Source organism: Passer montanus, unplaced genomic scaffold, assembly GCF_014805655.1.
Source record: "Passer montanus isolate IOZ18808 unplaced genomic scaffold, ASM1480565v1 scaffold17, whole genome shotgun sequence".
Classification (NCBI taxonomy): domain Eukaryota; kingdom Metazoa; phylum Chordata; class Aves; order Passeriformes; family Passeridae; genus Passer; species Passer montanus.
The window spans coordinates 1,977,461-2,001,481 of NW_024364270.1; the positions used below are offsets into that span (position 1 = coordinate 1,977,461).

At 42.2% G+C, this 24,021-nt stretch overlaps 2 protein-coding genes across 2 annotated transcripts; both read left to right on the forward strand.

Annotated features, from left to right (window-relative positions):
- Nucleotides 1-12: 12 nt before the first annotated feature.
- LOC120499908 (nuclear pore complex protein Nup107-like) lies at nucleotides 13-1,112 on the forward strand. The gene is made up of 2 exons (XM_039704190.1): nucleotides 13-292; nucleotides 986-1,112. The coding sequence occupies exons 1-2, from the start codon at nucleotides 158-160 to the stop codon at nucleotides 1,091-1,093; spliced, it is 243 nt and encodes an 80-aa protein (XP_039560124.1). The 5' UTR covers nucleotides 13-157; the 3' UTR covers nucleotides 1,094-1,112.
- A 960-nt stretch (nucleotides 1,113-2,072) lies between these two features.
- Nucleotides 2,073-8,338, forward strand: SLC35E3 (solute carrier family 35 member E3). Its single transcript, XM_039704135.1, has 5 exons — nucleotides 2,073-2,546; nucleotides 2,635-2,745; nucleotides 4,251-4,409; nucleotides 5,333-5,415; nucleotides 5,812-8,338. The coding sequence occupies exons 1-5, from the start codon at nucleotides 2,157-2,159 to the stop codon at nucleotides 5,996-5,998; spliced, it is 930 nt and encodes a 309-aa protein (XP_039560069.1). The 5' UTR covers nucleotides 2,073-2,156; the 3' UTR covers nucleotides 5,999-8,338.
- The last annotated feature ends 15,683 nt before the right edge of the window (nucleotides 8,339-24,021 follow it).

Here is a 24,021-nt window from a genome sequence, read left to right on the forward strand (position 1 = left end):
TGAGAGTCCACTCCAGGCTGCTTAGGCCAGTTTTCTGCCTCTCACAGTAACAATGGCGTGGTTGTGCTGCGTCGCCTGTTCAAGGTAGATTTCCACGATACTGACGTGTTGTCTTGCTCTGTAGGACGCCGAGGAGGACCCTGAGCGAGCGCACCAGATGCTCCTGCTGCGGAAGCTGTGCCTGCCCATGATGTGCTTTCTGCTGCACACGGTGCTGCACAGCACGGGGCAGCACCAGGAGTGCCTGCGCCTCGCTGACATGGTCGCCTCCGAGCGCCACAAGCTCTACACGGTGAGCTGGGCAGGGCTGCACAGCCTGCCTCACACCGAAAGCTCTGTGGGTTGGTGTGGAAAAAGCTTCTATATAGAGAGGAAGACACCATATGTTCCTTAACATCATAAGTTTCTTGATCGCTTCCCATTCACTGCAGTAGTAAAAGGTTTCCTTGTGTTATGACTTCAGGAATCAAAGAGTTAACTTTAATATTGAGGATAATGACCAGTGTTCTGACAACCAGTTCTGAGTAGTGCAGTTACTAGTTTTTGGATGGGGGCTGTTGAATTTTAACTTCATGATCTTAATGGTCTTTACCAGCCTAATTGATTCTGTGATTCTAAGTTTAGCTGTAGAATTGTAATTGATTTCTTTATTTCCATTACATTTTAAACACTACATAAGCAGGTTTTGCTTTAGAGCATTTGTTTTAGCCATGACCATCTTTGCCTCCAAAAGCCTGAAAAGCAACCCCAAAATGAGACAGAGCTATCTTGAGCCTACGTTCAGGTTTTGGATGCTGCTTCTAACCTCACGAGTCTTTACTTAGTGTCCTTCTGAAATGCCTGATGATCACACTATCTTAAATAGAAATAAATAATCAAATAGAAAAATAGTAACTTAATTAACCACCACTTTTTTTGTATCAGTGCTATTCATTGCAAATAAATACAACTTTATGATGTTTGTTTTTTTATTATTTATTCTCAGGTGTTTTCAAAAGAAGAGCTCCGAAAGCTACTACAGAAGCTGAGGGAATCTTCTCTGATACTTCTGGACCAGGATCTTGATCCTTTGGGATATGAAATTCAGTCATAAGTTTTCATGCAGATACTTTCAAAAACTTCTGAGCATGGACATTCTGGTTATTAACAAAACAAACAAAAGACACCAACAGAATCATTACTTGGACATGTCTTCTCTGTGGGATGAAAAACCCCAACCTTCAGATTTCAATTTGAACTTGAAAAAGTATGACCAACTTTAGAGATGTTATTTGTTACACAACCTTTTTCATATTTTTTTCCTAATAAAAGTGCTTGAAAAAGAGAAAATGTTTGTTCATTCTAATCTAAAATGTCCTTATATAAATTTGGTGATTGTATGAACCTCCTTAGTTTATTTGCTACATGCCAAAAAGACTGCCCATAGACTGAAAGCATTACTTAGCAGTAAAACGTGCATGGGTACAGGGGGAAGGAAAGTGAGGCTACCAGAAGGTGTATGGAGAAAGTAGGGGAGGAGAAAGCACACACTTGGAGAAAAGGAAAACCAAAAAGCGAAAGTGAGGGGTTACTTGCAGCCCTTCGGAAGAGAAGGCAACTTTGTCCTGTTCTCCTGCACATGAAGGAGTTGCGAGAACGGTGATGAAATCCTGAACCAGAGGAACGATGATCATATGTTGAAACCGCCCCGTTTGAGGCTCTGTAGTTATTTTGAAAGCTTGTTCTGCCCCCGTTTACATGTGCAAACACACGTTTAGCTGCCTTTCCTTTAACAAGACGAGTGCAGAGGACGCGTAGTGCAGTTAGGCGAGGACTTTGGTCCTTTTGAGTCGGTGTCTCTTGACACCCGGCAAAGAACGTGCTTCGTGCCGTACATCTGTACGTGTTTGTGGGAATGCCCAGTCCCGCTGTGGAGCGGTACTCGTGGCTTGGAGCCGAGGTGCCGGGGCTGTTGGGCAGCAGCTGGGGGCGCACACCCTGTCACACCCTCTCACCCACACCCGCAGTCTCACACGGAGTGCCGTCCCCCGGCCCTCCCCGCCGCCGGCCGGGCGGGCGGAGCCGTTCGGGGCGGGCGGGGCCACCGGAAGGCGCGAGCCCACGTGTCCCAGANNNGGCCCGGCCGGTGCGCGGGCGGCCGCCGGGCTGCCTCAGCCATGGGCTGGCTGCCGGCGCAGGGCCGGCTGGCGGCGGGGCTGCTGGTCAATCTGGCCGCCTCCATCTGCATCGTCTTCCTGAACAAGTGGCTGTACGTGCGGCTGGGCTTCCCCAACCTCAGCCTCACGCTGGTGCACTTCGCCATCACCTGGCTCGGCCTCTACCTGTGCCAGGCGCTCGGCGCCTTCTCCCCCAAGAGCCTGCAGCCCGCGCAGGTGCTGCCGCTGGCCCTCAGCTTCTGCGGCTTCGTCGTCTTCACCAACCTCTCCCTGCAGAGCAACACCATCGGTACCTACCAGCTGGCCAAGGCCATGACCACGCCGGTCATCGTGGTCATCCAGAGCGTGGCTTACGGCAAGACTTTCCCTCTGCGGATCAAGCTGACCCTGGTGAGCAGGCGGCGGGGCCGAGGGGAGCGGGGAGGGGCGACCCTGAGGGCGACGAGCCTGCCTAAAACCGCCGTGTCCCCCTGCACAGGTCCCCATCACGCTGGGTGTTTTCCTCAACTCCTACTACGACGTGAAGTTCAGCGTTCTGGGGATGGCGTTCGCCACCCTGGGCGTGCTGGTGACCTCGCTGTACCAAGTGGTGGGTAACGAGCCGTGCGCTGCTTGGGCTCCCGGATGCTGCCCCTTGCTGTCATCGCCTTAAGCAGCGCCCAGCCCCCCAGGAACCCTTCCCTGCTCCCTTATTTGTTTTTTATAACCCCCACAAAATTATGATAATCCACTGTAACTCCTGGCAAATTAGGAGACAAACTCCTGATCCTCCTTGCTGCTAAAAATTGGGGTTATCTTTATCACGTTATCTTTAACGTGAGCGTTATCGCTTTAGCGGTAAAACTCCTTTTTTTCTAGAGGAAACAGATGTTCTCCTTGCTGAAGCAAGTGCCTTGCGTTTGAGCTTTTTACCTAGAAAGGATGTTTTCCAGTCCTTCAATCCCATGGTTTATCCTTGAGCTATTTGCATTTTATCAGTTTCCTACTTCAGTTTTGACTTTATATATTCTAAGGTGTTTTTTTAGAGGATAGATTAATGCCTAAATACACAATACAACCTTTCTGGACAATTATGATTTCAAAAATTGATATGTCCAAGGACTGCCTCAGCCCTTTCTACTGTAACATTGTTCTAATAGCTCACCCGATTTGCTATTGACCATGACTGTAAGAGCCTCCTAAATTAGAAACTCCTGTCATGTCAATGTGATAGATTTAAACGTGAATTTCTTTCAGGAGGTGTACTGTGCCTCAGAACAACAACAACAAAAAAAAGTGAGGCTCTTTGACCCATAGTGTGTAAGATGATAAATAATGGTCTCTTGACCTGTTTGGAGGCAGGAGGAGGAAAGAGTTGCTGTGTAATAACATAGTGATGATTTGATTTGTGTACTGGAGAAATAATGGTACTTGGGTAAAATTATCTAGATTAAAACATGTGAGCAAGTTTATATGCCAGAATCCATGTTACCAGTTAATGTGATTTGAGTAAGTATTAAATGTCAGTTTTCAGCACAAGAGAAAAATGTGTCCTTTTGGGTGTAACATCTGTCTTCGTAGCCATAGATAAGTAGTATTTCTGAAAGCATGCAATCTTAAAAATTGAAGTTTGAGTCAATTATAATCAATATTGAAATTAAATCCATTAAATCTGGAATAAACTGACAAAAGAAAAATGTGTACTGGTTTTGTTAGGAGGAAAATGAGAAGAAAGGATCAGAATCCAGTGCCTGCTTAGGAAAGGATACTCAACTCCCAACACAGGCAGGATCTGGAATTTATACAATAAAGGGGAGCTGCTATTTTCTCCACAACCTATTTGTTCTTCCTCAAGCAAGATAATTTATCCCCAGGCTATGGGAGTTGAGGCACTCTTTTCGCTGCCCCTGCATACAATTTTCTCCTGGCTTTTTCACTTGAAAGAGACAAACACATGGGGCCTGCACTGAGGCAAAGGTAAGGCTCAACAGCCTGTTTAAGTAGGATTGTCCACGAGAGACTCCCTCTGTGTTAGTAGCCAGTTTGCTTTTGCTCAGGTTTTTCAGTTTATGGGGTATTTTCCTCATGTTTAACAGCTTTCTCTTTTGGTTTTAGTGGGTGGGTGCTAAGCAGCATGAGTTGCAGGTAAACTCTATGCAGCTGCTGTACTATCAGGCACCAATGTCCTCTGCTATGCTGTTGTTCATCATACCCTTCTTCGAGCCAGTCTTTGGAGAAGGGGGAATTTTTGGGCCCTGGACGCTTTCTGCTGTGGTAAGGCTTTTGTTGACTTTATTTAAATAATTATCACTGATGTAGTTAAATTTGATAATAAGATCTGTTTGTTTGCGGAACAGATTTTTGTACAGCTGTTGTCTGTGGTGAGATGAGAGGGACATGTGCAGGACAAAAAGCTCCTTGCTGAGTCTGCCTCGCTTCCTCTGAAAGGAGCGAGTCTGTCAGTTGATTCATTTCCCTATTCTTGTTTCTATTTAGAGGGCATCTCAACAACAGGAAAATCTATCAAAATCCAGAAGCTTCCCCTAGTGCATGAAGTGTCCTATTTCTAGCTTTGTCTGTCCACTCAGAGAAGGACACTCTCAACTTCTCTTCTGTGGAAGGATGCCAACATTGGTTGTTCTCTAGAATTAGTAGTTTATTTTCACCAAGAAGACTATATAGTTTCTCTCAGTATCCTTCTGTCCAAAAAAGAGCCAGTGACATATTCTCACTCCTGTTGAATGTGCCCCTCGGTGATGGGTCATTCCTTATAGCATTGTATTTAATGAATGGATAGCAAGTATTCACAATAATAAAATCAGATATTTTGCTAAAATAGTTTTTACTGTGACCATAAATAAGACTGTATCTCAAAGTTAAAGAATACAACCTCTATGTGAATGAGTATCCAGGTTTTCCAAATCACTCTTAAATGTTCAGCAAGAGTAAAGGAGAAAAGGCCTGTGGCTCTATCAGTGTATATTTATGGATGTCATAAATATACATGTCACTGAGCTGCTTATATACATCACCAGTGTCTGTACTGATTCAAAACTGTTCCTATTTTTGTTCTCCATATGTTTTTCTTGCCTGATATTTTGCACTTGAAAGTAAATGAAACTAAATAAATAACCTGGAATGTATCTACACATTGCCAAAAGCAAGTCAGATTAGTGACTGTGTCCATTAATCCACAGATAATGGTACTGCTGTCTGGAATAATAGCCTTTATGGTAAACCTGTCCATTTACTGGATCATTGGAAATACGTCACCTGTCACGTATCCTTTGTAACACTGGTTCTTTCTCCTGTCTCCAGATTAATTATGCTGGAATTCATTTGGGCTGATTTATGTGGGAAAATTGTTCAATAACCTTCCTGGTTTGAGATTTGTATAGGTAATGGCTGTTCATTCGCTGACCTTCATACCTGCAGGGAATATTAACTCACACTTTGGCTGCCTTCAGGAAGTGTTGGCATGTCCATCAGACTGCAGTGAAAAGGGCTGAAGGCTTTAGGTGGAGGTAAATACAGCCACAGAGGTTGGGAAAACTGTATGAGTTGAGTCAACACAGTGTTCCACTGCATGCTTCGGGTGGAACTGATGAAAATTCCAAGTGTTTCTTTGTACAAGAAATAATACTGCTATTGGCTATTATCCTTAACAGATGTCTAGGTATAACATGTTTGGACATTTCAAGTTCTGCATCACCCTCCTGGGAGGGTGCCTCTTATTTAAGGATCCATTGTCTGTTAACCAAGGCCTTGGGATTCTGTGCACACTGTTCGGCATCTTGGCCTACACCCACTTCAAGCTTAGTGAGCAGGAAAGCAATAAGAGTAAATTGGCCCAGCGTCCATAGAGCAAGAGTTTCTGAAGACTGTTGTGAAGGAAAACAAGTATTTAAATATGCATTGATTTTAGAATGCACAAAATTGCCTCATCCACTTAGATCTATGGTTTTAGTTTAAGTTCCAGAATTGTTATTCTGTAACTAAACCAAACGAACTGAAGGATGTAAAATTCTGGGGTTTTGCCATCTCAGTCTGTCCTATCGTTTTCATTAAATTAAAACACTAACTTAAAAGACAAAAAGGCACACTTCAAATTGCTGTGGAAATTGTATTGAAGTAATTACATTTTTTGCATACCAAATGAGATCATGATGGCTACAGTTACAGTACAGAGAGAGAGAAAGAAAAAGAATCCTGTCTCTGTGATCAAGCCAGTATTGCCATTGTGAAGAGATTTGGAGGCACTTTTATGCAGATGTTCTGGTGTGTAGTGATGCTTTCTCATTTTTGCCCGATGAACAATGAAGAGGGAAACATACTTTGCCCAGTCATTTTAAAAAATAGGCTGCCACACTCATTCCTATTTCTTGTGTATGCTATCTTATGTATGGCTTCAACACAGGGATAGATTTTTAGATTAAGAAAGTAGATAAAATTACAGGTGAAGAGAAAAGCAGAAAACTTAAAGCCACAGGCCAAGCTGTGTGGAAGTAGGAAATTGGATCTAAACAGTTCAACTTAATTTTTTCTTTTAATCTGTCAGGACATTAATGAAGTAATTGACGTTTTGAAAAATGTTGTTATTGCTTTATAATTTTCTCTGTGCCAAAACCAAGACTTTACGCAAAATCTTGTAAATACCCGTGAGCCTAATAAAATCTCTGGTTTTGTGATAGTAACCAAATGTTTTGCAGCCCTTGCACACAGACACCCATGGTAAAAAATATTTTCAAGAAGGCTTTGGAAAGGTCACCATCTTCAAGGGGTGTGAAGGTTGCCCAGTTCTCTTGCCTTCAGCACCACCTCCCTTGCTCCCACGCCTTTCCCCAAGAGTTACCTTGGGTGGGATCTGCAGGTTTGTCATCATTTGTCATCTGTTGTTGTCTGGGGGAGAGGCCCAGGGGCTGTCTGGACAGTGCTGGGTGTGAGGCAGCAATTCCTCAACAGACAGTCCTGGGAAATGTATCTGAATGACTGAAGAGTGCAAGGTGGGACCTGCTGCTCTAACTAAAAAATGCTTTGAAAATTATTTTATGACAGTATCAGGCACTTATTTTGACAACGTGGATGGAAGAAGCTCAGTGCTGTTCTAGTTTAAAAAAGGAAAGAAAAAATAACTGCTTTCCGTAAATCTGGTGAGAACATATGTTCACTAGATTTGCAGGGTTAGAATTTAATTGCAGTATCTTAATCCTTACATGTTGGGGTTTGTTTTGTCTTCATCTACCTCTATCAGATTTAAAGAGGGCAATTGTGTGAACAAAACCAAGCATTTAAGTTGTGCAGCCACTGACAGAAGTAATATTTTGTGCCTCTTAAGTTTTTTGCAATAGAGGCAAGAAGTCTTCATGTTGGAAACAATGCAACTTTTCTCAAGCTTGTTTATTTATTCTTTTACAGAGTTACTGATTTAAGAAAAAGTTACTTCTCTGTGTAACCTAAGTTTATACGGTAACAATCTATATCATTTCAGAGTTACAAATACCTGAAAAATTTTACATCTTTACCAACTCTTTCTTGGACATTGTACTGGTCCAAGAATAATTTTTTTAATACAGTTTTGTAGATCTCTATAATTAGTTTAAAAAGACAGCCTGGTCTACTGAAAGATGTGTTCAGATGGTCAAGCTCTGGATGCATATCCTTCAATATGTACGCTGAGAAAGCCATTTGCATTAATTTGTGCTGTGCACAAGTTCTTTTGAGATGTAGATAGACTGCAAAGCAACAGCTAGAAAGCAACTGAATTACATGCCTGTATGACAAAAATATTTGAGATGAGATGGATGTAAATATATATATATGAAGTGGTAGAATGAACTAAACAACCATGCCTGGAAATACAAAAGACTCCTTAAGGAGAGGAGCAGATCTGCAACAGAAAGTTAACAGCATCATTTAAAAAGTACATTATAAATATAATCTGGTGCTGGAAGGTGTGTGTGAGTCATTTAAGTGATGTGATTTTTTTTTCATGCATTCAAGAACTCTTTTGAGATTTACTTCTTGTATCTAATAAATAAAGTATCTTGAATTTTGTCATATGTTTCAAAATATGAAATCCAGGATGCTTGTGTAATTGTGGGATAAATAGATCTTTGTATGTATTGTTTCTTTGGATACCATGTGTAGGGTGGGAATAAATTTTTAATCATTTGTTTGATTCCTGCTTATTGCAGAAGAGAGGAGTTGTACTTGTCTTTTTTCATTTTCTGTTTGAATTACATGACTTTGGGGGTCTAGGTCTATAAGACAAAATAGTACCACATGGATTTCTGTCCATATGAATACAACAGGGAGTTTGAACTTTGTGGACTCATGGCACAAATGAGGAAAAATAAGTGCTGAGGTAAAACTGGAGTCTTACAAAACTTACTGATATTTACTTGCTTATTCTGGTTTTCACTACATCACTTGAGTGTGTTTTCCTGCTAACTATGTGTGTTTCAATCAGTTTTGGCTTTTCTGAAAGAGAAATCCGAGACTTGCCTTCTTCAGCAACGTGTAGTCATCTCCCTGTATGAGCTGTTGCAATTGAGGCTGTACCATACATGCCCTAGTGTTTGCTTTCTGCTTTTCATTTTACTTTATAGTCATACTTTGTATGACTAAACTGTGGTAAACAGGGTAGGCTTTGCTCCTTTTCTGCCATGCAGTGCTTTGCTACATTGATGTAGTTCAAATGGAACTGAAGATACCAAGATGACTCTTAAAAATGAGAGCAAGTGATTCTGGCTAAAATGTGAGTGACTGGTACTGCTACAACTGGTGGTAAGTTACCTAGTCTTGTCCCCAAAAACACTTTAGAACAACATCCACAATGTTTCCCTATTTTCCCCAAAGCAGTAGAAAGTATGTCTTCATTTAAGGGATATTCAGTGTAAAGCTTTGTGTTGCCTTTAACTTTGGTGACTTGGCTCTTGTTAGACAGCTTTTGCATCAGGTTTTGTACAACTGGCTAAGTTCTCTCAGGCTCTGGGGCAGAGTGCCAGAGGAGTTTTCCTCTGGATGGGTGAACAGCTACTCTCTCAGGCTTGAGCTGAAGGAGCGTGGTTTGCTGCTGTTACATGTATGAAAAGGAGGTTTGTCTTGCAGGAAGTGTACAACGTTCAGGACAGAACTGCAATTCAGCAGGACTGTATCCTCTCTCTGTCTCATTTCATGAAATGAATACCCAGCAATGGTCTGGGGCTAAAGGAACATTAAAACTTTGTTTAGGCTACCCTGAAAAAAGATATTTTATTAAACTTTTTAAAAAATTAGTAGTAGTCAATACTCGGTAAATATTAATGTAAAATCTTATTTTTCTAATGTCTTCTAATATAAGAGTTTCAAAAGAGTGATTTTTAACATTTCTGAGTTGAGCTAATGTCTAACCCATATCTAGTTTGTCAAATCTGCAAAATCTGTCCAAAATGCTGGGTTTGATAGCTGGCTGTATATGTCAGTACAGCTGGGCTGCTGAGGAGAGGCCTGCCCTTGAGCACTGCTGGACACTGGCACACTGTTCAGGTGTTCAGCAGTGACTACAAACATCTGGCCTAAAATTCACCAGTGTACTTGGGAAAGGAAGAGGGCTCACTGATTGGTGAGAGCTTTTTAACTTCTGCTTTTTATGTTCCTGCTTTTTACAATAGGCTTGCAGGTTAAGGTAATTCAGAGAGCAGGACTTAGTCCCTCCTATCATCTTTCACACTGAGATTTTTCTTACAAGATGTCAGTTTTGCTTCCAGTTAAATAGTTATGTCTTACCTATATTATGAAACAAATGGAGTTGGATTAAAGACTTGCAGGTGTTTGTGTTAAGGGTTTTTTTTCTTCTTCAAATTTTATTTTAGGCTTTCAAAACCCAAATTCCCTGTTTAACAAGAAAACAAGAAAGAAAATTATTTTAACAAATGAAAAGCTATTGTGTATATATAGTGGAAATATGTGTTATGTTTTGCAAAAGAATTTCACTCTTTTAATTTTGAAGATGCAGCTCTTTGTTTTCCTACTGTTACAATCGAGCAGCTGAGAAGAAGCATTGGCTTTTCTCCTTCATGCAAATTCACTTTCTTCCTGCAGGTGCTCTCCCGCTGATCTCAGTGTCAGTCTTCCATTTGACAGCTCAGTTGTTTCAAAGATGATTGAGATGTCAGCTGCAGAAGGTTAAGAATACAAAGGAAAAAACTATCAGCAGGAGCTGATATAATCTTGGGTGATGAGAAATCCTACTGTAAGACATAGAGACATCTTACCAAACAGGCCCGTGCTAAACAGCACCGAGGGGTGTGGGTTCACTCCCAGCAAATATTGCAGAGAATGCAAGAGCTAGATTGTTTGCATTCTTACTGTGCTGTAGTAGTTGACAAATTTAGTATAAAGTAGTTTTTAATAATATAAAAATATCAATACCATAAAAAAAAGGTGGATTCAGACAGTATAATATTTTTGCCAAGCTTGTTCCACAGCTTGTTCCCTTGATAGAAGGGAGCTATTGTTGTTTTTCCCCTGCTCCAGTGGTGCTGGGCTTGGTGAAGGAGGGTTTGTGTTCCTGAAAGCTGCTCTGCTTTTTTTCAGCTGTATCAGCTGGTCCAATGAAAACATATCACCTCTCCCTGTAGGGCTTGTCTCACTGAAGCTGCTGTTTCTGCTTACATCCAGCTGACGTGGATCGTTCCCGTCTTCCTTCTGTGTGTAAAACTACCTGAAAGGTCTCATGGACCTAATGATTCTGCTCTGTGATTCTGTGACCCTGGGGAGTGGAACATACTCCACTGCCTTGTGTAGCTGCAGTGTCCAGTCAGCAGTAGGGAATCCAGCCCAAGGGGTTATAGTTACAATCTACAGTACAAGGACTAAAGAAGGGAAATGTGATCCCTTTTCATTGTTTTAGTTGCCACACAGTTTCTAATATTTTCCAGTTTTAATCTTTGTAATTTCTCTTTAGGAGGTGCATATGTAAGCTCCCTTTACTGTTCCAGTCTGTAATTTCTGTATAGTTATGATCCAGTTTATGGAATTCTGGAATTGAGACAGAAATTGTATCATTGCTCACATAAATATATTGACCTCCCCCAGTGTTGCTGACTTTACATAGGGGCCCTTGTCTGCCTTCCAATCCACAAAATCTTACTTGCCTAAAATACAGGAGGAGTCAGGTTAACCTGAATTAAGAGGTAATTAGTCAGCTCGGGAATTGCACGTGCCTTCCCAGCTGCACTTGCTCAGTATCAAACAGGCACAATGTGCTGCCTTTATAATGGATAGGCAGGAACAGACATGGGCAGATTAAACATTATGTAATTAAAGTAAATTACATATTTAGAAGAAAGTAGGAGGAACAATCCAAAGGCTCCTTGGAGGACTGGCATTGCAAAGATGTTTTCTGATCTGTGGCTTCACTGGAACATGAATACAAGCCATTCATTTGAAGGCATGTGGTTATATTCGAGGAGTTCCAAGAAGTCCAGCATGGCTGTGTGGGTAACATGCACATGCAGGATGCACATGCAGGCTAGGCAGTGTGTCTGCAGAAAAGAGCAGGATTATTTTTAGAACCATAGATGGCTGTGTCTCATCCAGGAAGTGCAGGGAGGAGATCTCTGGTTGAAGCAGAGCATAAGAATGTAATTTTTAATTACCTTGGCACAAAAAACTGTTGTGTTTTCCTTTCTTACTAAGCAAAGACTGAGAAGCAAACTTGTTTAAAGGAGCTGTGTTCTGAAGCATATGGAATAATCATGGATACTGAGATCATAGAATTGAGGTGGTTGTGATTAAAGGGGAAAAAAAGTGAGACAATGGATTAAGAAACAACTGAGAAGAGTAAACAGCACATACACATCTAGGCAGGTTTTTAAATATAAGGTCTAAATTTAGATGCTTAACTCCACAATTAGGCAGCTCAATAACAGGGCCAGATTTGTCAGTGTGAACTTCTTCCCTTTCAAGAGTATTTGATAGAGAATGGCATTCGCTCAGCACTTCCAGAAAGGAAGCTGCCTAACTGTCAAGTTTGGCATTTTTTTTGTTTCCAACTAAATTTGGTATCCTACTCAATCAAGAAACTTGAGTCCTTGTTCTGTTTCCTTACTCTGCCCACAATGTTTTTAATCCTCCTTACTCTCTGGGGAAAATAAACCAATTGTGCACTTTATTTTCTAACTAGAGTGACTGAATGGGTTTTGTTTTGCAATACACCAAAGTTTTGTATTAAAAACTTGGATTCAGATCTTCTTAATCAAGCCTCTGTCTTTGAGCTGAATGGAAAAAGCCTCTCCAGCTCCTATTATGCAGCATCAACTGTTGTGAAATACATGCTTCTCTCCAGAGAGTCCAAAGCAATATTAAGGTCTGGCATCCAAAGAGGTTTACTTGTTAAGTGCATCTCTTGTGGTGGTTAGTCAGAAACTGGTTTCCTTTTTGTTAATCCAGCTGAGAGAAGAAACTGACAGTGGTGATCAAACGCCCTCCAGGAAATTATGATACATTTCTGAAAACACACAGTCTTGCTTTTCTCACTGTTAAGGTGGTCCTTCTGATCAGGATTAACAGTGTACCAATGTTTTTCAGCTAGTATCATTCTCCAGAGATGCAATAGATTTTTTTTTCTCAAACAAAGCCTAAGCAAAACTTTTCCATAAAGCATTTTCCAGTTCATTTATAACTTTGTCTCTGTTGCATGGACATGTAAACTTTAATTCTATACCCCTGAACCTACAGTCTCAAAGAGTTGAGCTGACAGCAGTGTGAATGGACATGTGGGAGGTTGGCACTGAGCTGGGATTGCTGAGCACCTGCACCAAGTTAGTTTTATAGAACAGATGCCAGTTTGCAGAACCAGACCATCCAGTATTTGGATGTCATTCAAACCTCATCTTGGATGCTGAAGACAAAAATGTAAATTCAGAAACATCATGTTCCTGCTTAAAGGCACAAGTCCCGTGTCTGCCCCAGGACCCAGCTTGGGCTTTTGCTTCAGCCCCTTGATCTGCCTGAACTGGGAAGATTCTATGGCCCTCTGCTAGGCAGAATAGCCAGGACTGGCTGCAGACCCTACCTGTGCGGGCAGGCAAGTTTTCGTGCTGGGAAAAGGGGGAAGGGTGACAGCACACGGCTAGGAGCAGGATGGAGGGAAGCGGAGCGGGCGGGAGGCGCCTCTTTCCACAGCCCGGAGGTCCGTCCACGCCGGACTCAGAAGGCAGGTTTTGAAGGAGGATGTGTCACACATAAACGAAATGGTGAGAAAACACTCTTCATGTACAGCTACCAGCTTCTCAGATGGAAGCCCTCACAGAGGCTCTTAGCACTCAACATATTTATGAGCCTTTAAGTGGTCTTGAAGTCTGGGAAAGTGGCTCTGCAGCCTCCTGTAGACTGGCAGTTCTCTATTCCCCTTGTTCCCCGTATAAAGGGAGGATCTTTGGAACGTAAATTGGGTGTTGATCCTATTTTTCAGTGTGCTTTATTTAGCTGAACCAGTCTGTGCTGCATCATCTATTTCTGCTTCTTTGATAGCCTATGGTAATTCACTGTGTATAACACAAATCACTGGGATATTATTTATAAAGGCTGGTTAATTTTCTAATCAGTTACTTGTCCCTAAGCAAGCCAGGATTTAAATGCTTTCAAGTTAAGTATTCTTGGCATTTCCATTGAATGTAAAAGTACAATAAGCAAGTCCCCTCATCTTCGGAGCTTCCTTTTAAAAATGAATGTAAATCAGTGTATGCAAAGATGTCTGAGGAAATTATTGTATGATGTGATGTCCTTATTGTCTGATGAGATTTAAATTTGGGGTGCTAGGAATGACTGAGATGAGGAAAAACTTATGTAAAGACTTTGCTGCAAAAGTGGTTTGGCAGGATTGGATTGTAGTAGAAGCCAGAGACACTGGGCTCTAAAGAGGGACTGCTTGCATTGGAAACTGGAACCAGAATCTAGTAAAAATTGAGAGCTGATATGCATATATTAAACATAGATATAACCATATAGTTTTCTTGGTTGTAGTGCCATCATTTTAGTGTTGCATAAAATAATTTTATGGCTGCATGAACCAAAAGGACTCAGTCTGTGTGCAGAGGTTGCCAGTGGTGGGTACCAGTACTGCTCCCCAGCTACTTCAGGCTTCTGTTTTTCCAGACCCGATTGGCCTTTTCCTGTCTGTGTCAGCAAAGAGGAATGTGTGCCCATGCCGTGGTTTCCCTTGGATACAATCCTTGGGGTATCAGTTTAACATGCCAGAGTGAGAAATGAGATGTGGGTAGAGATCCTGTCACCGAGACTGCAGGGGAAAACCAGAAACTCTCCAACATCTCTGTATTGTTAGAGAATCGGGGCAGTACTTTATTCTGGCCAGCTCGTTACTTCGGCCAGGATGTGCAACAGAAATTATTTCATCCACACATGCCCGAGTTATGCAGTGAAAATAATTCCATCACAAATTGTTTTTCACCACACATTTCATATATTTATACAGACTAATCCCAAAGAAATTCACCTTCATTGGTCTTAAATTACACAACTCCTAGTATTCTGTTTCCTGTTTCTTATTGATCCTTTCGCCTTCGATGCTAATTTAGTCCTCATTCTTGGGTTCCCTTAGCGATCTTTTCCCTGACCAGGTGTCCCCTACCGCAGCGGAACGGGTCATGTTCGTTAATGCTCACTTGTCTCTGTGCATCTCCTGGCTACTCCCAGTGTGCAGATGTTAAACTCGTCAGACCCACCCGGTGAACAGCACCTTTTGAAGAGAAGCTTCAGTTCCCCTCCCCCTGGGCAAAGACGAACTGACTAAAGTTACATTAAAAATGTTAGAAGTTGTATCATTTCCAACAATCCCTTCAGCATAAATTGTGTTGCAAAGGCAGTAACTTTTGTCACAAAGTCACAACAGCAGCAGAAGGAATGAGACTTGTATTTTTACATCAGCTTTCACAGAAAAGAACACTTTCAGTTTGAAATAAAGAGCAAATGAGTTATAAAACACAATGGGCCTGCAAATTACATCAGAAGTGCCTTCTTTGGTAGTATCAACAACTCATCTTGCAAATCTTTCGACTCCTTTGCAACACAGGAAAAGCTGGCTTTGGGGAGCTAAAGTAATTATCAGTGATATAACATGCACTCTTTTCTGCTCCCTGAGTAACACCTGAGGGAAACTTCTAGGAATGTGGTCACAGTTCTAACTGGTTTATCAACCCAGGTGACTGATACAGGATACAACATTCAAAGTATGGTTAGATGATAAGGAAAAGACCACTGAATGGCTCCCTGCCTTCAGAAGGAGTTGTTTCCCATTTCCATCTCCAATTCTCTGCTTCCAGCTGTGTGTCCTTGCTGTTTTCTTTATGATGTCTTATGTGTTCTTGATAAAGCAAGCTGATACAGCAGCAAATACAAGTAAATATCCTGCTGTTGAATCAGATAAATCTGTGGTCAAAGGAGCCAAAGCCATTTCAAAGAAATACTTGGCTAGGAATGCACAGCTCCTGGCAAGGCCATTGTTTCAACAGGGCATCAGATGAGCTTGGGGCATTCTTTCAGTGAGGTATTTGATGGGCTCAGCTGCATCACCAAACAGTACAAGGAGGCTGAGGCAATCCAACACCACACTTCTTCCAAAAACATTCTCACCATCAGTTTGCAGCCCTAGCTGAGGAGACAAGGAGGAGAATGGAACACCTCCAGCAGCGGTGTGCCCTGAAATCAGCCAAGCTTAATGTAGTCTTCCTCCTCAGTAATGCTGCTAAGATAGCTGAAGCAGATCCCACCTTTTCCCTGCCTACCTGTCTGCTGCCATTCCAGTGATGTCCTGGGCCAGTTGCTGTGTAGCTGCTTGGGACTGCCTCAGGGAACTTATCTACAGAAAAGAAAATGCATTATTCTATAAAATAGCACAATCTCAGGTGTGCTAGGTCACTTTATCCACTTTATACCATAGGTGCACAAATAACAGAAGGGGCAGCAAGAGGATGGAAGAAATGGCTGGGAACAGATATCTCTGAAGTAACATGCCACCAACCCCTTTACAAAGGGATGCATGCTGAGTCTTCATCATCTTGCCATTAAACACAACCATTTTAGTGTGGCTGTGCAGCTAAGTAAGCCCCACAACTGCTGTATTTCTTGAGCAGAGCAGATTATGTGTCTGATTGAGGATCAGAGAAATGGTAAAACACATCCAAGTCAAAGACTCCCTGCAGCTCTACATATGCCCCATCCAATAAGAAAGAGGAAATTCATTTGGGATTAGTCTGTATAAATTAGATATCCTCTGCATTGAATGAGTTAAAGATCAGGATTGGCAATTACCTGCCAAAAAGGATAGTCTATATTCCAACAGACTCTCTTCAACAGATAGGGGAGGAAATACATGTTTTTGAAATCTTTTGAAAATTGAGAAAAAATCTTTTGAAAAATTGAGAATCTTTTTGAAACTGTATTGTGCATGAAAACCAGATCTGTACTCCCAGATGTCTCACTGCAGTGCATTTCAGGGTATGTTTGTGTGTTGTTCGTTTTGCTTATGTGAGCAAACTGTAGCCTGTCCTCTGACAGCAAAGGCATGAGGCAGGCAGTAACATCTTACATTCCCACAACAGTGGATTTGGGATTGTTCCCTTGAGTAGCACTACATGGTATGTTTCTCTCTAGATGTCCTACCCTTTGGCCTTGGCTCATAGGTGAACAACATGTTCATAAATAAGGTAGGTCAGAAGTCAAAGCCCAGTGCCTGCTTATCACCCCAAGTACACAAACAAATACAGAAGAAGTTGCCAAATTATTTTTAAACTACAAAGGTGATTTAAACTAACATGCTAGGATGAATATTGCAAAACCAACTGAAGGAAGGAATACTGAAAAGTCCGTGCACTTGCTTTTTGTGGAGGCAAGAGATAACCAAGATATTAATGCTTCAATAGAACCGAACAAAGCACAGAATAATATTTTGCATGGCTTCATCATGTGCAGTCAGAGCTTAGTTTGTGTCCTGCTCTTCCAGTAGCATCAATGGGTTTGTGTAACTTTTAAGCATTAATTCCAAGAGCCTTTTTTGGGTGCTGTATATGGAAAAAAACCTTTTCTGCGCCAGATGGCGCAACCACCAGCGAAACTCCCCTAAGAAACCTCCTGCCGCGGCCGGCGGGGCGGGGGCTCTGAGTCCCAAGGCTCCGAAACTGCCGTGGTGACTGTCAGACCGGCCAATGGAATCAGGCAGGTAGCAGAAAAACGAGTTCAGTGGCACACACAGCCTTCAAAAATTCATGAACATTTGGCTTAATACTTCCTTTCTTCAAATACAACTTCCTGATAATGGATGTTATCCTGATCTGTACTGCCCACTGGTAGTTAGAAAGAGATTTCAATTGGTAAGGCAGCTGGACTGGGGGATTTCCCTTAACTTTACTGTTTCATATGTAGTAAAAAAAAAAAAAAATTCTGGTAAAAAACCCAAGTCATGGACTTGGACAAGAACTATCTGTTACTTATTCAAATGTCTAGTGCAGATGGCCCCATCAGATTCCTCAGGCTAATGCCACAGATTGGAAACTGCCACCAGCTGGCTTTCAGGTGGAAGTTATGAAAAATTAAAATTCTGCAACAAAAGAAGAAAAGTAGAGTATGAAATATATGGGTATTAAAACACTTTTTAAAAGGAGCAAACCCTTTTGCTATATGCTTCTTTATTGATCCAATTCTACAAACATTTTCACGTACAACTACCAAAAATCAGGACACATAAGAGTAATTGCAGAATGGTTTGTGAGCTCTTTCTATGAAACTACTTTTTATATCTCTAGAGCATGTATGTATACATATATAAATATACTGTGGAAATATTAACGAAAACTGAAAAGCAGAAATAACATGGAGGAGAGAAGGATACAGGAATACACAAGTACTGGGTAGAAAACACTGTTGGAGGCAAAGTGGAGAAAATCAAAGGTGAACATGAAAAAAAAGCTCAAGACAGTGCTGTTCATCCCAACCAGTGTCTGGCACCTGAACTGCAGGATGCCATAAGTTCCACTTCCTTAGTGTTTCTTACTGCAGATGTGAATGTAAAACATGTGTTAGAGCTTTTTGTTTTTCTTTGGGGGAAAACATGACATTTTCCCTTGATTTCTGTGACTGTTGTGTTCCAGAGCCTTGGAATCCAGCTCAGAACAAGCAGGTAAACCATTATTGCTGTTGCAGTGGAGCTGTGCTGCATCTCTGTGGGTCACAAGACTCCTCCCAGGGACACCCAGTTCTACACCAGTTCTCTGCTGAGTGCTGTGCTGAGGTTTCTATTCCCTTGCTCCACAGAGATAACTGTTTCTGTTTCTGTTTCAGTGTCATGATGTGCTCCTTACACGCTGTTGTTTCATGTTTGTGTTTAAACAGGTACTAACTCACAGGCAGGCAACTGGGCACATATGGGAAGAAAAAAAAAAACCAGACTGGGTAAGCAATGTGGGTTCTCAAAAGGATGACTTTGCAAGATAAATCAGTTTATTTCAGGAGATATATGGATCTTGAAAAACACTCCTCTCACTTGGCAACAAGTTATTGCATACCACCTCCTGGGTGCTGAGGTGACGTGTGATCTGAATCCACCTGAATCAAGAGAGGGCATATGGGAAGAAAAAAAAAAAACCAAAAAACAGACAGACTGGGTAAGCAATGTGGGTTCTCAGAAGGATGACTTTGCAAGATAAATCAGTTTATTTCAGGAGATATATGGATCTATGCCTCATTTGGGGGAACATTTAATCTCAAGGAAACTCCACAGTAAATCTACTTTCTAAGTGTGTTTTGGAATATACATCCAAGGTTGATAACTTAGGCCTGTTTGTTATGGCAACAAACTAGTGGAGGGAAACTACCCCTGTTTGTGACGGCACCCTCAGGTCCGGCTACACCAGATACTAATGCCTCCAGTAAATTCTCTAAACTACTTGTCTGGCTACTTGCACTGTTGTTTACCTGCATGTGCTACAACTGTATGCTAAAAGTTGTACTGAAGAAGCTGTACTTTCACACACAGAAAGCCAGCAGAAAGATAACTTTGTAATTCATCAGTAAATTGACTGTATTAGGAAAGGAAGAGGGCTGAGGCTTTTGTCAGGAATGGATGGTTCATCCTGTGTCAAGTAAAATCATACAGCAGTCAGTAAGATTGCATCCACCAAACATTAAAATGTGGAGCGGACCACAAGAAGGTCTGCAAGGAGGGTTGCTGTAGATCTTGTGCCCCAAAGCAAAGCATATATTCTTTGTATAACAGGCAGCCAGAAAGAAAGTATGGAGCATGCAGAGGAGATGTGGGCAACTGGGTCAGCAAGAGTGGGACAATTCTGGGAGACAAATGATCAGGCACACAGAATGGGTCTGAGTTAAGAAGCTGGTTGTGTAATAAAATCCCTTCTGGGTTTTGTTGTTAGAAACAAACAGTTCAAGTAACAGCCAGACACTTAAAATAATTTTTTATCTTTTCTTTCTCTAACCTAGACTACAGCCTGACCTGAACAGTGCTTCAGGCCTGACCTCATCATCAGCTGTAGTTCTCTCCATGCATAGCATTCCAAACAGACTGGATTTGCATGCTCTGTTTGCTCTCAGCTTCTCCTGGATCTAGATTGTCCCTGAATACATTTCAGTTTCAGCCTGAAAGATACCTCAGGGTTTCACATGAGTCCTATTAGCCTGTGTGCACCCCACACACCCTTCTGGGCCACTCCCTTGAACAGAAATGTTTTTTGTGCTGGACTGAACAGCACATTTGAATGACAAATGAGCACTGAATTAAAAGAAAAAATCTAAACTGAATTGGCATCATCCTAGTTTGATTACATAAGGCAGATGAGCATGATTATACTGGGGGGTTTCTGATCTAATTACATACAATCAAGTATTTCTAAGAAAGGAAAGATCACTGGATTGTTTAATTCTCACAGTTTAGTAAAGCAGGATTTGGTCACAACTTAGTCACATACTTCACCCCTGCTTAAGAAGAAAAGCCTGTTTTTTCACTCAGTGATGTGCTTAACAAAAACTATTTGACAGTAAAAGGAGTCTTTTCCTGAGATTTCTCCCTTTTAGTTCTTTAGAACTGTTCCATGAGCTTCTTTCAAAAGTGAGGACTAAAAAAACTAGAGTAGGAAAAAACACCCAAACCTTTCATTCTGTTAAATATTGAGGAGAAGTTAAAAATAATTGGTTTGTATTCTTGCCAGTTGGCTTCCCTTCAGAAGCCATACACTATTGTTTTAATTGTGCTTGTGGCTGACTGCGCTGCTACTAAATAGGAATCAGATTTGGGCAGACAGATTACCAATGTCTCCCAGATGGATGAAGGAATAAGTACACCAATTAAACAAAAGTAGAAGAGCTGTTGTTTTCTGATGTGGGATTATTCCACCTCCAGGTGGTTTTGAAGCAGCTGCAGTTAACGTGCAGACACACCTGAACTGAGTGCCTGTGGGAGGGAGGTAAGAACTCATGAACAGCTGTCAGAAAAAAAAGAAAATTGAGACCCCCTTTTCCAGTACACCTGAAGTAATTTTACATTTTTCAAAATAAACATCTGAAGTTATGGACATGTAGGAAACTGATGATCACCTATCCAAAGCACCCACATGGCACATGGTGTGATTCTCTGAGGTGTCCTGTGCAGGGCCAGGAGTTGGACTTTAATGATTCTTTTGGGTCCCCTTCCAAATCAGAATACTCTGTGATTCTGTGATAAGACACCACAGCCCAGGGTGTGCACCCAGGTGAAGCTGCAGAACGCCTGCCGTGCCACCCAGCCTGCAGAGCAACTGGGGTTGTTGGGAAGGGCAGTGCAGCCCAGGGAAGCTCAAACATGACTCCTGAACACCAGGAAAACACAAGCTGGACAGCAAGGAGAGTTTAGTGCTGCTTGTTAAACTGCTGCAACAACACTGCATGTGGTTTTTGGGTTCCCACTGCTGCTGTGAGCCGTGCTCTTGATTCCTGGCTGCCTGCTCAAACCTGCTCCCAGGAAGGCTGCATCTGCTTTTCACTCAGTAGAACCTGAGTGCCATTTCTAGTACAACTTTCTGGTGGAGGTGCTGACAGACCTCTCCACTGGGATAGGTGTTAGATTAGGAAATAATAATTTCCCCAAATCAAATATGCTATTACTGGCATGAGGATTTCTTATCACTGTGCTTTTTCTTACTCAACAGGCGTTTCAAGAAAGCAACAAAATTCTTTCTCTTGTATTTGAACAGAATTGTACTGACCCACTGTCTGGCGTGAGGGGTCACAGCTGCAGCAGGCAGCCCTGGCAGAAAGCCACATCAAGCAACACACACTCCAGCTGCATCTTTCTTCCTCTGTCCTTTTACGTTGAGGTGCCTGACAATCTGCAGCACACAACAGATCCCAGCTTAAGTCACAGCAATAGAGATGCAGCCCAAGGCTTCAGAAAGGATACATCAGCACAGTGCAAAGCCCTGGAGGGTTGCTCTGAATGTATTTCTTTTTTTGTCTGGGAGCAGTTCACAGAAAGTATGAGATGATTCTATCTGATTAGGAGCAATTGGCTTGGAGATGAGACCTGACAAACCCTGGCCACTGATCAGCATGTGGCAAGGACCATATTGTGTATGTGCTGGGTGCTGAACAGGCAGCTGCCAAGACAAAGTAGGACATGCTGGGGGGGAAAAATTAGAAATTGGAACAAATAGGAACAAAAATCAGAAATTGAAGTGTTTTAATTGTTCACCCATTCACTTGAGTTGGGAGCTTCTGCTTTTCCTCTGGCACATGTGCCTATAGGTAGACGAGATCCATCTCAGGAAATAATTTAGCTTGTAAGCATTAAACAGTAAAATGTCTACAGTTAGAATCTGAATTTATATTAAAAGGGTTTCATACAACATTAGTTAACCACAATGTAAAGTGAGTATCTCCAGTTAAGGCAGCTGGGCCTTAACTACTCCAGATGTTTTCTGCAGCATTATAAGTAAAGTACACAGGTGTAGTGACATCTCCTTTTCCTTTTACAACCCTCAAATAGTGGAGAAGTCAGCTCTTGTAAGTATAAAAGCTTATTACTCATCCTTCAAGTAAAACTTTTAAATTATACTTGTCCTGAATTATCAAGCACAAGAAAACAATGACGTATGTTGATCACATAACAGCACTAACTGTATTAGTGACAGACAAGTGTTGCAGCACTGCATATCAGCAAAAAGCCCCTTCCTTCCCTATGCTAGCACAGACAGCATATTTTACCTACTGGCAATCTCCCTTAACTTAAGATTAGTCTGTTGGACAAAAGAGATAAGATTGTCCTTGAAGGTTGATAAAAAATCTAGACAGAAACTGTTGGTTTGTTTTTTTTTTTTATCCTTAGCAGTTAATGAATCAGTAAGGGAAATAATTATTTAAATAATCTCAGACTCAAAGTCATTGGTCACAAGATGCTTAGTGGTAGAGAAGTGGAAAAAGAAAGTCATAGTTATGAGTTTGGCAAGTCTTGGACTGCAGAAAATTTATTGCTAATTTTAAAAAGCTCTTTAATTTCCACACAGGCATAGCAAAATGATACTGTGATTAAGATGAGGATCAATAATGTGATAGCTTGGAGAGAACTACATAAACAGTTTGGTTTCAGTTCAGTAAAATACATTTTGCATTGGAATGAAATAGTTTTTGTGTAGTCTGCATGAGGACAAGATTGAGCTGTTTAGTAGCCATTCACTTCCATCCTCTAGCATTTGTGTGTAGATGGAGTTTTCTCCTAAGAATGAAATTAGCTAGCTAAGGATCTCAGGAACTGGTGTGCTGGGTGGAAAAGAGCAGATATCTGATTTTGCCTGCTGCAGGACATTCTTGACTCCACTAGAAAGATATTTCTGTTTGCCTTGAAATCCCAGCACTAAAAGCAGGCTTTGCAAAATTCTGCAGCTTCTTGGTTGTCCTTCACTAGACCTTGAGCTTTACACTCCAGAGAGATAACAAGGTAATCTTGAAAATCCATCATCACACAAATCTAGATTTAAACCGTTGCTGGAATTTTTACAAGGTGCCATGGTGGCAGAGGAGCTGCATTTGGCCAACAGACAAGTCCAGGCAGTTATCCACTGCTTGTTTGGACAAGTTTGTTGTCATGGAAAAGTAGTATTACACTCCCTCCGCACTAGCCTATCTTTAAACACTGCAGCACTCACGTTGTCTGACAAAGCTTTTCATTATTCAAAAATAATTTCAAAATGCCACAGGCAAAGAAAAATCCTGAGAATTAGAAAAGTCAGACAGACTAAAAACTAAAGTTTTTAGTTGAAGTGTAGCAACTAATATAACTGTGAAATTAACATACTCGCCCTACATTTAAAAGATTCGGGAAATTGTAGAATGGGAGATGACAAGAACATAGGACGACAACGCCCAATTATCTTTGGACGCAGAGTTTCTCTCTCTTTTTTTTTTTTTTCTCTGAAAAAAAAAGCCAACTTAGAAGGCATGAGCGACCGCTGGAAGTGGAACTGGTATCCGCTCGGGATGGGGCGGACGGCCCAGCCGTGTGGGGGCCCTGCCCTGTGGGGTCCCAGCAGCCCCGGCCCTGCCCTGTGGGGTCCCAGCCCTGTGGGGTCCCGGCCGTGTGGGGTCCCGGCCGTGTGGGGCCCGGCCGTGGTGCCGGGAGGGGCAGCCTGGCAGCCTGGCGGCCTGCTGTGTGGGGTCCCAGCAGCCCCGGCCCTGCCGTGTGGGGGCCAGCCGTGTGGGGCCCGGCCGTGTGGGGCCCGGCCGTGGTGCCGGGCGCGGCGGGAGGGGCAGCCTGGCAGCCTGGCGGCCTCTCGGCCTCTCCCCGGGGCCGCTTCCCGCCGCTCGGGGCGCAGGGGGCGCTGCGGGCACCAAGATGGCGGCGGGC